The sequence below is a fragment of the Salmo trutta genome, chromosome 30 (genome assembly GCF_901001165.1).
Source record: "Salmo trutta chromosome 30, fSalTru1.1, whole genome shotgun sequence".
Lineage (NCBI taxonomy): Eukaryota > Metazoa > Chordata > Actinopteri > Salmoniformes > Salmonidae > Salmo > Salmo trutta.
The window spans coordinates 17,641,537-17,656,179 of NC_042986.1; the positions used below are offsets into that span (position 1 = coordinate 17,641,537).

The 14,643-nt window shown below is 44.9% G+C and overlaps 1 protein-coding gene across 8 annotated transcripts in view; it reads left to right on the forward strand.

Moving 5' to 3' along the window:
- The window catches only part of LOC115168138 (ankyrin repeat and SAM domain-containing protein 1A), a 119,024-nt gene that overhangs the window by 90,501 nt on the left and 13,880 nt on the right, over window positions 1-14,643 (forward strand). For all 8 annotated transcript variants that reach the window (XM_029723111.1, XM_029723109.1, XM_029723110.1 and 5 more), the window contains one exon: window positions 6,109-6,224. In XM_029723111.1, the coding sequence (XP_029578971.1) occupies window positions 6,109-6,224 (116 nt within the window). The remainder of the gene's footprint in view (window positions 1-6,108; window positions 6,225-14,643) is intronic.

Below are 14,643 nucleotides of genomic sequence, written 5' to 3' on the forward strand. Positions count from 1 at the left end.
CTCTTGTGTAATACAATCCATCCCAGTTAGAATGATGTGCTCTGTGAATCCAACCCTGTGTCCCTGATGCTTTAAGAACAACTCTTCATTACACAATTGGCTATTTTGGCTGAGATGATTCAACAAGTACCTCGTGATTTTTAGTTTGTTCCATTTCACAGCTTTCTGTTTTCTTCAAAGCCACATCCATTAGTCTTAATATAAGTGTATAATACAGCTGGCATTGTTGTTCACGCCTTGGAATCCTATTTGTGTGCGTGCGTGCGCGTGTGTGCGCGTGTGTGTGTCTTTAGTCATTCTGTTAGGGAAGTCACCACCACCACTTCATGTGTATACTATTTGGGCTTTGTAATGGTCCCTGGAGACCAGTCATTTGATCCATGCGAATGGCTTAAAGCCGGGGAACTGAGCCGGCTATTGAAGGATACAGTACATGCCTGAATAATGATAACCACACTGGCGGTATAGAGAGCGTGTGGGAAGTGATGAATGGAGTGATGTTAGTGATGACTGAGCCAGAGACACCAAGGTACCATCCGGGTGGGCAGCTGGCTCTTTGGATAGCACATACGAGGGACCCATTATACAAGTGGGTCGGTCACAAGAGATTACTTTAGTGCCACTGAAGGACATGGCTTTATTTTGAATGGAGATCAATAGTTGAGTTGAATCGACCATTGTCAGAAATGACCTTCAACAATTCCCAGTGTGTTCTATGTAGCCTAAGCAGAAGGTTTACTGTAAAGACATGGATCCATTTGGCTCACACTGTGGCTGTCCTTGGTTTAAGGCTGTCTATTCAGACACTGTTTTCTGACCCAGATTGTTACGCCACTTCTGCTGGTTTTGCCCATGTTTTCCTTGTGGCTGTAGGACAAAATGGCTAAACTAGGAAGGGACCAGGTGTATTACCGTAAATTGCAGTGAATACTGCAGTGAATAATGTATACCACACATGTTAGCCTGCAATACTGTCTGCAGCACTCCTATAGCATGAAGCTGGCCTGTCCTTTAGGTCTGATGGATGGTCACTCGGGGACTGTGGTAGTGAACCAGAACCATGTTCTCCATCCCTGTCAGCCTCCTCCCCCATCCTCCCATTTTCTTCTCTACAGTATGCTTCTCCTTTAAAGTCACAGAAGGAAGATGAACTAGCCTAACCCAGACTCTTAAGCCGACGGCTATATTCCAATGAAAAGAGAAAAAAATGAAAACCGTTGGCCATCTCGTTATTGCATTCTGGCACTTTTTTGCTTGTTTGTTGTGGTCTGCTTTGAAGTGAGCTGTTAAAATATTAACAGGCATGTATGTTAGGGGATGAGCTCATGTTCCCTTGCAGACTTGCAGGAATTAGGCAAGCCCACTGCAGCTGTTGTTATTACCCTGGCCTGCTCCTTCTGTGGTTGTTTAGGTTGTTAACCTGCCTCTGAATTAGTCGACATCAACTACAGCATCTTAACCACCAGCTAGACCTGCTTCGCTCCCACCATAGAGGTAAAACCGGTGTTATCTCTATGGCTCCCCCAGCACCATCTCAATGAGCAGTAACGGTGCGGAGGTAAAATCACCAGGGAAGCCAAGCCAGGGAAAAAAAGCCATATTACAACCGATGTGTTGTGAGAATTGCGTTGTTTGCTCTATAACATGTTAGTTCATATAACTTGCGACCGTGGTATATAGGCCGAAACAATAAGAAGACACAGTTGCAGAATACATTAAACTACACCTTTGTTTCATCACAAAAACTGAGAGCAACATCTGTCTGGTGAAGTCCACATAATCCAGGTAGAATCAGGAATTCCCCAGGGAAGCTTTCTAGTCCACTTACTTTTTCCATTTTTACGACACGCCACTGGAATTGAGTAAAGCCAGTGTGTCTATGTATGCGGATGACAACACTATACACGTCAGCTACTACAGCGAATTAAATGACTGCAACACTTAACAAAGAGCTGCAGTTAGTTTCAGAATGGGTAGCAAGGAATAAGTTAGTCCTAAACATTTCAAAAACTAAAAGCATTGTATTTGGGACAAATCATTCACTAAACCCTAAACCTCAACTAAATATTGTAAAGAATAATGTTGAAATTGAGCATGTTGAGGTTATGTCATGGTCAAAACATATTGGTACAACAGTAGCTAAGATGGGGAGAAGTCTGTCCATAATAAAGTGCTGCTCTACCTTCTTAACAGCACTATCAACAAGACAGGTCCTACAGGCCCTAGTTTTGTTTCACCTGAACTACTGTTCAGTCGTGTGGTCAGGTGCCACAGAGGGACTTAGGAAAATTACAATTGGCTCAGAACAGTGCATCACGGCTGGCCCTTAAATATACTCGGGGCGCTAACATTAATGATATGCATGTCAATCTCTCATGGCTCAAAGTGGAGGAGAGATTGACTTCATCACTGCTTGTTTTTGTAAGAAGTGTTGACAAGCTGAATGCACCGAGCTGTCTATTTAAACTAGAGGTCAATCGATCGGCATGGCCGATTAATTAGGGCAGATTTCAAGTTTTCATAACAATCGGTAATCGTCACTTTTGGACGCCGATTATGGCCGATTACATTGCACTCCACGAGGAGACTGCGTGGCAGGCTGACTACCTGTTATGCGAGTGCAGCAAGGAGCCAAGGTAAGTTGCAAGCTAGCATTAAACTTATCTTATAAAAAACAATCAATCTTCACATAATCACTAGTTAACTACACATGGTTTATGATATTACTAGGTTAACTAGGTTGTCCTGCGTTGCATATAAACAATGCGGTGCCTGTTAATTTATCATCGAATCACAGCCTACTTTGCCAAACAGGTGATGAATTAACAAAAGCACATTCGCGAAAAAAGCACTGTCTTTGCACCAATGTACCTAACCATAAACATCAATGCCTTTCTTAAAATTAATACACAAAAGTATATTTTTTTAAGCCTGCATATTGAGTTAAAATAAATTTGTGTTGGCAGGCAATATTACTAGGGAAATTGTGTCACTTCTCTTGCGTTCATTGCACACAGAGTCAGGGTATATACAACAGTTTGGGCCGCCTGGCTCGTTGCAAACTAATTTGCCAGAATTGTACATAATTATGACATAACATTGAAGGTTGTGCAATGTAACAGCAATATTAAGACTTGGGGTTGCCAACAGTTCGATAAAATACGGAACGGTTCCGTATTTCACTGAAAGAATAAACGTTTTGTTATCGGAATGATAGTTTCCAGATTTGACCATATTAATGACCAAAAGCTCATATTTCTGTGTTTATTATAATTAAGTCTATGATTTGATAGAGAAGTCTGACTGAGCAGCGGTAGGCAGCAGCAGGCTCGTAAGCATTCATTCAAACTTTACTGCGTTTGCCAGCAGCTCTTAGCAATGCTTGATGCACAGCACTGTTTATGACTTCAAGTCTATCAACTCCTGAGATTAGGCTGGCAATACTAAAGTGCCTATTAGAACATCCAATAGTCAAAGTTATATGAAATACAAATGGTATAGAGAGAAATGGTCGACGTGTCATAATTCCTATAATAACTGCAACCGAATATTTATTTACTGGGAATATTGAAGAACTGGGAATATTGAACCACCAGCTTTCATATGTTCTGAGCAAGGAACTTAAATGTTTGACATTATTTTTGACCAGACAGCATCAGATAGATGGGCTTGGGCTACAGAGACAGAGGTGCTCTGTCTGTCTCGCTCGGATGCTTTCTCCGGTGAGATACATTCAGCCTCTTACAAATTGAAGGAACATTATGAAACAAAGAGTGACACAAGAAGCCTGGCCACTGCTGTCAGGAGATCATCATGGGACCTGCAGCAGGAAATACTTATTTAAGAAAGGCTCTTTTTTATGCTCACCATGTGAAGAGGCACTGTACTGTTCTCTCTCTCTGATCGAGCCCTGTGTATCCTCTTTCTCCACAGTGGTGGTAACTAGCAGGGGGTGCTGTGAAGTTCCCTCTTGCTGGTCCCTATAATACTGGTCCCAACACCCATGTCCTTCATTTCCTGCTAACTGATGAGTTTCTTAGCAAGGACAGATGGAGAGATTTCCAGAGTATGAAAACAAAAGAAAAGGATTGAGATCAGAAGAACAGGGAGCAACAGTGGATGTAGTGAGGGACAGGGTCCATGTAGGTGCTTGGAATGACAGCAGCCCACAGACGATGAACAGCAGACCTGCAGTGTATCAGAGAGAGGGGGAGCGAGAGAGGGAAAGGGTGGGAGAGAAGGGAGGGAGTAATGGGGAAGCGCGAGTGAGGAGGGGAGTGAGCAAAAGGAAGCGGGAGGGAGAGGAGAGGAATCGCTGGCAGAAGTACAGTGAACAGTCAGGACAATGGAAGGACACCACCCCGAGCATCTCTAGGATTGTGTGTAGACCGTTCGTTTGCCTGGACACCTTGTGTGGTGTATCGAAGTTTTAACAGAAGGAGCTGCCGTTTTAAAGGAGGGAGCCGGTGAATGACACTGTGTGCATGAAGAGTGAGCCTGAAGAGCAGTGTAACCTGGAGACTTGAAACGGGTCTAAAAAGCCGGATGAAGTATAAGACTGGATACTTGCTAGATTTGTTCATGCTTCGAAGTGTCCTGCCTGTGGAAAAAACTGAAGTCTGTTTGTGTGCTGTGTGGAATGACAGGAGCAGAACTGTATGGACTCGGACAGGACATTGTGTTTAAATAGGGTCCCAAACCATATTGATTGTTATATAGATTGTTTTTGTATTAGTCTGTTGTAGGATTTGATGTCTTTGTATTGATGAGTTTGATATATCTTATACATCATTGAGGCACAGAAAAAGCATTGCATCTCAAGTGCTCCTATTTAAAAATGTAAATGATTTGCAATTCATTTGAATGATACTAGACCAACTGTAGAAGAAGCGATGGCAGATGGCTGCACTGGGGACAGATTATTTTAGCTGGGATGTTTTAATATTCAGCTTTGCCTTAAATTAGTCATGTGGATCACAAGTCACGAAAGCTTCTGACCTTAGCATTCTAAACGATTAGGATTAACGCAAAGGTTCATGCATTGAGTTAGCTTTTATCAGAATGAACTAGTTAATGTATTAGATTCAATTGTTCACAGGTCCAGAGTCAAAGCACCAGCTCAACCTTTGCTCATTACAGCATAGTGTATTCCCTGTTTCAGGAGCCACAAGGAGGCCTTTGAGTTAATACCAAGCATAGCTGGTACACCTGATTGATTTATCATAGTCATCTGAAGCTCATTATCGTCACTCTCTGGTTTTCTGTTAGTACCTGTCACTCCTCTCTGCCACGCTGGGTTTCCTGATTCACACGTCATGTGATCCAGGTGGGAGATTCCTGCCTTGTGCGTGACACTGTGTGTATGATCTGCTGACTGTGAGGAGGAGTGGGGAGAAACAGGGATGGGCCATGGGATGCACTGTTTTAATCACCCAGCTCCCTGCTGCTCTGTGCGAGTTCTAAAGAACTTTTCACTGGGCCGGAACGAATCGCCTAAATTCTGTGATACGCTTCTCTCTCGTTTCAGAGACACTCCCCCTCATTAACAACTAGAGCAAATTAGCAGGAAGATGAATCTGCATGCTTGCAACTTTAGACAGAATAGCCTATTTCCTGTTTTAAGAGAACTCATCTTGGAGTGTTAATGCAATTTGTTTTGTGGAAGTGGAACATTTTGTCTATGGTTGTCGTTCTAAGCAGAACAATGTTACGTGTGGCTGTTCTCGACTCTGTTCAATCTACACTTGTTATTTAGTGGATTTGAGCTGGTGAACACAGCAGTCTGGACACAGGACTCATACTGTTAACCAGCAGAGGGGACCCCAAACCCCCAAACCCCCTCGACACCCAACCCCGTAAGCCCCTGAGACCCAGGGGTTTGTTATCAAACCCGATCCTAAGTCATTGGTTTGGCCCCCGCTGCTGTGCGGGAGCTGACGCATGCCCACTGTGGTGCTACCGCCAAGCTGTCTCCCCTGCCCTCTTGGTGCTGGTGCGCTCGGCTCTGCTGGCCCAGGATGATGTGGCAGTGCCATGTGTCGTCGTCAGAGTGCCGCTGCTACCGGCTCAACGGCTTCTCCCTGCTCAAGCGCTTCCCTCTGTCTGCAGGTGGGGCGGCCGGGCGGCTGCTGGACCAGCCCGTGGGAGACTGGCTTGAGCACGTGGGGCTGCCGCAGTACGAGAGCAAGCTACTGCTCAACGGCTTCGATGACCTGCACTACATGGTGAGTGACTAGTACACACCCCTCTCTCTCGGTCTCTCTCTCTCTCTCTGTCTCTCTCTCTCTCTCTCTCTCTCTCTGTCTCTTTGTCTCTAAGTCTCTCTCTCTGGCTCACTGTGTCTCACTGTGTCTCACTGTCTCTCATCGGCTCTGGCTCTCACCGGCTCTCTGTCTTTCACCGGCTCTGGCTCTCACCGGCTCTGGCTCTCACCGGCTCTGGCTCACTGTGTCTCACTGTCTCTCACCGGCTCTGGCTCTCACCGCACCGGCTCTCACCGTCACTCTCTCTCACTCTCACCGTCACTCTCTCTCACTCTCACCGTCACTCTCTCTGTCTCTTTGTCTCTCTGTCTCTCTCTCTGGCTCACTGTGTCTCACTGTGTCTCACTGTCTCTCACCGGCTCTGGCTCTCACCGGCTCTCTGTCTTTCACCGGCTCTGGCTCTCACCGGCTCTGGCTCACTGTGTCTCACTGTCTCTCACCGGCTCTGGCTCTCACCGGCTCTCACCGCACCGGCTCTCACCGTCTCTCACTCTCACCGTCACTCTCTCACACTCTCACCGTCACTCTCTCACTCTCACCGTCACTCTCTCTCACTCTCACCGTCAGTCTCTCTCACTCTCACCGTCAGTCTCTCTCACTGTCAGTCTCACCATCTCTCTCGGTCTCACTGTCTCTATCTGTATCACTGTCATTCATCTTCTGTAATTCTCTTTTATTTTGTTCTACCTGCCTACCTACTTTCAAAGTCAGAGAGTCAGTCTTTTCCTTCTCCTCCTTCAGTGGGTATTAATCAAATATCGTTGCAGCCATCCGTTAGCCTTAGCAGATCCCATTAGCTTTCCCTGTAAATTCCAATTTACTTAAACCCCCCTGAGATTCCTGCCTCCTCCTTTCATTCAATCACACCTTTGTGATTCTCCTCTCTGCATTAAGACCCAGGTCCTCAAGGGGTCCTGTCCTTGTGTGATGTGTTTTTCAGAAATGTCATTCACATACAAGCTTTTTGAAATATTGCCTTTTGTTCAATCACAAACGTTATACCTGAATTGCATGATGACGAAGCTTTTCCTTTAAAATATTTGAGAAGGGTGTTTGTTTATGTAGCGAACATTCTATCCAATTTAACTTGTTGGAAAATGTAATACAGTTCATACTGTACATTAAATGACCTGCTCAGATGACATCAACAACGTTCATCTCAGAAAGGTAGGCCTTTAGCCCTCCTGACAGGACTGTAACAATTGGTTGGTTTGATGCCTGGATCAGGCTGGATGTTGATTCGATTTATTGGGGCCCCTCCACTCAGTGGCTGTCTGATTAGATGATGTTCACCCGACTGGTGGTGACAGAGGGCGTTGGCATCACATCCCAATAATGTGATGTTCCTGTTTACTGGGCCAGCGGCTCTAAATACCTCTGTAAACGCAATTAAACCAAATCCTTTAAAGATGAAAAGACCAGCGAACTCCCTAGGCTCCCTTTCTATCAAACACTCACACTGACAGTCAGTCACGAATGCCTTGAATAAATTACTGTCAAATATTTTCAAGGACTCTGCCACGATAAAAAAAAAAGAGCCGCAGTCAAGAACATGTCACAGTGCAGCAGATGGAGCTTTCAGGCTTGAGCGAGGGGGGGCATGTGGAAAGGGTTAACGCGAGAGCTAACTAGGCTCTGTGTTAACAGAACAGAAAGCTGCACCGTGCACACCAAACCTATTCAGCCTATTCCCAGGTTTTCAAGTCCAACATGACCTGTGTTATCACCATGCTGTCAGCAGTTATGTGTTTGATGTCATTATTGCTGTTGGGATCACCATTTACCTCCTACCATACTCTCACCTTACAGCTGCTCAGCCAGTACCGGCATGGTCTCAAATTCGTTCACTCGCAATCAATTGGCTGCCTGAGTACCAGCTGCTGCCTCACCGTAATATAACTATCTCAATAACCGTCGGGCTGGTGTTGCCGGGCCGACGGGGGTTATCCAGCCCCCAATGTGCTGTGTTGTTGTTTTCCAGCCCTGTTTGGTGTTTTAGCAGCTGCAGGGAGGGTATTGATGCAGGGGAGGATGGAGGTCCCAGCTGGCCTGGCAGGGGAGTGGGCTGCGAGGTGTAAATTAGAGGGCAATGTTGTCCCATCTCACCAGGGCTTACCGCTGTACCTACACACACAGCTTTGTTTTCGTGCATTTTCAGGACTTTTTGGGGAGAAAAATGGATTCCCATTTAAAATCCTATATCCCCTAACCCCTGAACCTAACCTTAAACCTAACCCGTACCTTAACCCTAAACCTAACCCGTACCTTAACCCTAAACCTAACCCGTACCTTAACCTTAAACCTAACCCGTACCTTAACCCTTAACCTAACCCGTAAGCCTAAAATAGCATTTGAACAAATTTGGGGACATGAAAAATGTCCAGACTTGTTCTTATTTTCCTACCTTGTCCAGACATTCTGGTGGCTTGTCAGAACATTGTGGTCCTGATAAGGAAGGAAAACATGTACACAAACTCACACACACCTCCCTGAAACAGTCATCTCACTCTCAGAAGAGTGTGGTGCATGCGTGCGTGCTTCCCCCTTAAAAGATCTACAGTCACAGGTGCTGAATGTGTCCTTCCTTACTTAGAGGGGACATGATGCATTACCTACTGTTTTTAGCAGAGTGTTGGTGAAGGGATGCAGTCACAGCACTTTCTAATTCCAATGTCTTTACTCTCTTCTCCAGACAGTGAAGGTCAATGGGAAGTGTTGATTGTCTGCTGTGGTTACGGTGATTTACGTGAGGGACGGTCATAAATTGTAGCCGGGGTGGGTCTACGGAGAAGACCGCTTTCCCTTGTTCTCTCTCATTGTATTTCCTGTTCATTTTTATCCTCCCTCAGTGGTTTTTCTTTGTCTCTGATCTAGTCACACAAGAGTGGATCATATTCACCCATGGTTTAACCACAACCTCAGAGGCAACAGCCTGACCATAGGCAGTTTGGCCTGGGTTTCTGATTCCCAGCCCTGGCCTTGTCTATATTGGCACTTTGGTTTGATGGCTGAATGGACCAGCTGTGTCAGAGTGGATACGCTACGTTAAAATGCACCTGCTATGATTATCTTTCATTAACTGTTACATCATGGGAGCATATTCAGCATAGGCAGGCAAATTGCAGATCATTCTCCAGTGTGATTTTTAGAGGGCTGCTCTCTCACACCTGATTTAGTTTATTTCTCTGGGTTTCTGCACAGACTCTGGAGCTTGGGGGAAGGATGTGGTGTTGGGAAGGGGTGACAGGTTTTGGGCTAAGTTTAGTCAACTTTTCTCTCCATCCCTCCCTCTCTTGACATCAATACCTGTGTTAAATTCTCTGAGTTGAAGCTCTGTCAGTCTCCCCTTCTCTCCCTCCCTGCCTTCCTCACTCCTCCCTTATCCCCTCATTTTATTCCTCCTCTTTCTGGCAATTCTCGGCACTGACAATTTCCTATCTATTTTCCTGGGCTCAGACCACCTGCGTTGCTCCATTCTGTAGGAGGGATTTGGACAAAAGCAGTAAGCATTTTGTAACATTTCTTCTTGTCCGCTATTTCAGTAAATGGTGACCTTTAAGGGTTCTCAATGTGTGCCTCGAAATCAGAAGTTCCCTGCTGTTACTTTCCAAAGTGCTCCCACCCGCAGGACTCAGTACATTCTCTCAGATGTGGGTGGATTGGTTTGTAATCAATCAAGCATTTCAAGCTTGAGACCCATATAAACAAATGTAATATATTAGCCTAGGGGTGCGGCTGTATTGGCTCTTCAACAAGTACCATTTCATGCATGCTAAGCACCAGTGACTCTACATCCCTCCCTATGCACTATGGATAGCTGATGTGCACACATCATCAGTGAGGCATCGAGAGGGTGTGTGTTTGTGTGTATTCCAAGGTCTTCTTTGGGTTTCTGTCTGGGAAACAATGTTTGTCTGCTCTTGCCAGCTGTACTGGGCCTGTATTTTTTTTTAAATTTGGAAGGAAGTTGACATTCTTCACCAGAAGTAATGAAAACTGTATAGCTGATCATAAGCCCCTCATACACCCCTCTCATTAATAAACCTTCCCAGCACTGAGCGCCACATGTCGGCCAGTGGGGTACACAAACATCACACACTCCAAAAATGTCCGTCTGAAGATGCCTAATGGAGTGGAGTTTGATTATGAAGACTGCTTTGCCAGTTGTTCAACAACTCAGATTTTAGGTTCAGCTATTCAAAGTATGTGCTGTCAGAAAATGAAATGACATTTTGAAGCATTTTTCCCCCTTCAAATCATACTGACTGCACAAAAATAAATGTAGAATTGAAAGGATCGTCGCCATCTGAAGCTTTTACCCTTGGTTATGGGGTGAGTCCGTGTTGTTGTGATGTGTGGTGTACAGAGCAGCCGTGACAGTTCCTAATTAAACTCAATTTATTCCAGCAGGCAGAGTACTGTGATCTCTCCTTGGCCGCGCCCACCACCAGATCAATACGATAACAGTGATTGTATTGTGTTGTCGGACACAAGCGAAGGAGAAGCCCTTTATAAAATTAATGAGATTCGTTTCTCTATTGACCCAGAGGGAACGAGTCGAAGAGGCAAGCATCCCTTCTAAGACTCTCTACTCTGTATGCTGACAGTTAAACTGGTAATGCCTGTCGCAAAAAATGACACTTCCTCTTTGTACATAAATTACTAGTCTAACTCAAAGAGCATCTTACTAGTGGCAGGCGGTACTGTGAGAGAAACAACACTGAGTTGGCGTTCACAAGGTCTCCATCTTTTTCGAGGCTCCCACTCTGTTGCTGAGACTTCACAGCAGTAGAGCGCGTGTTCATCAATGCAGTCAAAAGGAATGAATTTCCTTGGAAGTCTCTGAGGCCAGCAGAGGAGTCATACACAGTAGCGGTAATGATTACCCAGGGAAGAGACTTAGACTGCTGCTCGGCTTGTAATCGAACATCACAATGATGGCAATGAGCAACATCAGAGGAGTGGCGCAGCCAGCCAGCCAAACAGTCTTCCTCGGTGAATACGCCAGCCTGTGTGATCCTCACAGTCCAGTCTCTCTCTCTCTCTCTCTCTCTCTCTCTCTCTCTCTCTCTCTCTCCACCTCTTCTGTTTCTTCGTTCTCTCGGCACAAATCAGTCACGTAATGAACACACTGCAGCCTCTGATGACTAGGTAATGGTAATATGGTAATAGCAGGACAGACGAACTGCCATGCCTAATCAACTCAAGGAGAGCGGAGGAAGGGCCTAAGGGATTTTTACATTGTTATTGTGTACATTTAGACATTTTAAAAAGGATTAGCTCAATGTTGTAAGTTATTTTGTTGACGTCCATTTGTCAAAACGAATGGACATTTTAACAAGCTGCATACATCCACAAACACAACACATTTGATGCTCCTCCAGTCATTTTATTATTTAGTTGGCATAACATACTGTAGGTGGGCTAGTCCATAGCCAGGCTAACTGTCTCAGTCCCCCAAGCTCATGATCCTGCTTCTGAGAGTTAACACTTAGTCTGGAGCAGTCATGGCCCTCAGGTGTAACACTAGGCAGAACTATCCAAGCAGAGAGAAAGCAGAATTCTAATGAAGTGCCAGGGAGAGAAGAGGAAGCAGAGCTTTACTGAGATGTATGGAACGGAGGACAAACTATGACAGAAAAACAACAGTTTGATCCATTAGGTACATTATATGTTGTAACAGAGGTTAGCAAGGACTGTTTTTGAACGAAGCATTGTGTAATTGCGGTAGAATAATGTAGGTTCCTGTACAGCTGGTCCTTCATGTCTCTGTATAGTTAAAAAGTGAGGTAATTTTTAGGAGTTTTATACGTTTTCGAGGACCCTTGCTTTGTTGAATTGAGTTCTGTTCACTGGTGGTGTAATCTAAGATGTCCTTTATCACCATTTTAGATTCCTCTGGCATTCTGTCTCATTTCCCCATTCACTGAAGCTTATCAATAGCACACAGGACTGTTTAGCTTCCCCTTACTCACCCTTGGCACTTGTTCTGAAATGTTTTGCATTCCCTGAGATTAAGAAATGAGTTTTGATCATTTTGTGTCGAGCTCATTTGATGCACAGGTTACTGATTTATAAACACCCACGCTCACTCACATGCTACTTTACTGTGCATTAAACATACTGTACATTGCACATACTATGCATACCAATGGATGGACACAGGTACACAACAACATACACATACCGTTAATGGTTCAGTCCCCTATGCTGCAGACAGCTCCCTCTCTGTAATGTATTCTTACTATAACCTGCAAAGAGAGAACATTAGTCTAAGGGCTTTAACGAGATTACCCCGTAGAGTTCCTAGTCATTTGAGTCTGATTGAAACTCTTTATCACAAGTTCTCCTGCAGTTTGAGGCCATGGGTGAAGGGATTAGAATAAGCCTTATACAGGGGGAGGTGGAGGTGAATGTTGGATTTTGTCTCATATCAGGCAGTTGGAGAATTTCATCCACTCAATTGCCTTTTATTAGGAATTGGATAATCCCCTTCAAGGTTCCTTTGTCATTGAGGCAAGGGCACTCCTCTAGTCTCCGTGGTAACTGGGGTAGATGTGGGGAGTTGTCAGAGCGGTTTTAGTACAGTATGTGTGTCAGGATCAGAGAAATGCAGTCAGCCAGGGATGAGGGATTGTGTGTTACTGTGTTAGTCCTAGAAATCAGCTCTGTATTGACATGGATGGCAGCCTCTGACCTCATCGGTGACTGACAATGACACTGCAAATACACAATGTCGAATTGGTCAGACCAGCATTGAATAGTCCTTACCACAGGTACTTCCTTTTTGGGTTTCTGCCTATAGGAAGGGAGGAGCAGGATGGAGGCGTGATCTGATTTGCCGAAAGAAGGGAGGGCAGGGAAGGGCCTTGTAACCATCCTGGAAGGGAGAGTAGCATTGGTAGAGTTTTTGAAGCGCGAGTGGCGCAGGCGATGTGTTAAAACTTCGCTAGTGTTTTCTTCAGATTTCCTTTATTGAAGTCCCCAGCTACAATAAATGCGGAACCAGGATATGCATTTTCCAGTTTGCACAAAGTCCAGTGTAGTTCCTTTAGAGCCGTCTGTAACAATGTATTTGAGAAACAACAAGTGCTCATTGTGCAAATGTATTTGATTTCAGTACATTTTGGTGACTAAATATAGTTTACATATTGTCAACAATCTATGCAACCCCGTCTGTTTTGCCCCATAGTTGTGCACCCGTTGGTTTTGTTGCTAAACAACCACCCCGTCTATTGAGAACAACATTATGCTATCACTCAGTTGAATAACTCCCACTTTACATTTTGGATCCTCATATGGCCTCATTTGAAAATAAACTAATATGTATTATTTACCATTGGCTTGGAGCATTTTGCCACTCACTGTCTCCCTGGCCCAGCATTAGCAGTATACTGTGGCAGTATACTGTGGCAGTATACTGTGGCTGTGGCAGTGGCAGTATACTGTGGCTGTGGCAGTATACTGTGGCAGTATACTGTGGCAGTATACTGTGGCAGTATACTGTGGCAGTATACTGTGGCAGTATACTGTGGCAGTATACTGTGGCAGTATACTGTGGCAGTATACTGTGGCAGTATGTGTTCCATAGAGGCCTTTGGTATACTGTACCTGTGTTGCGTAACGTTATTGAATCCTGGTGCTGATGTGAACGGTAGCTGCTCCTCCTTTAGCATTCCAAACACAGCATCATCGGTGTGCTCCAAACTGTAAACACTCCACATCTAGGTGGTGTGGGCAGCTCTGCTCTCGCTTCATTCCACTTCATCATCAGAGAGAGATTAATGAATTGATGAGTTCAGGTCTGAGCGTAGGTGTGCTCCGAGCTGTCATTCCACTATGAGTTATTAGATGAATAAAGGAAACATGTTTTTTGTCCCTGATAAAAAAATACATTTATAATAATTTGAAGGCCACTCCCTTATGGCTCTTCTCTCTCTTTCTCTTTAACATGAACACATACATAATCCTAACAGAGTGGAAAATACCTGAGTCATGATCTTTTCACACGCTCAGGTTAATACAGTAGAGCCAAAAGAAAGTGCACACGCACACAGTTATATACACAGAGTAACTCCCTAGGTGCCTGCTTCCCTGCCATGGCTGATCCACAGGGAACCGCAGTCCACTCAGCAGCCTTTTGTCTTAATAACTCATTTCACCCCTGTGTAGATTCCACTGTGCCATAGGCACACACACTGATGCCCTCTCCCTTCCTTCTATCCATCTCCCAATTTCCCTCCCCTCTCCATCCCTCCATCTTTCCTTCCCCCTGACTCTGCTCTCATGGTGGGATTAACACAGGGCTCATACACAACACTGCAGATGATCCTAAGTGTGTGTCACCTCCCAAGTTGATGCTCGTACAGTAGCAGATTCT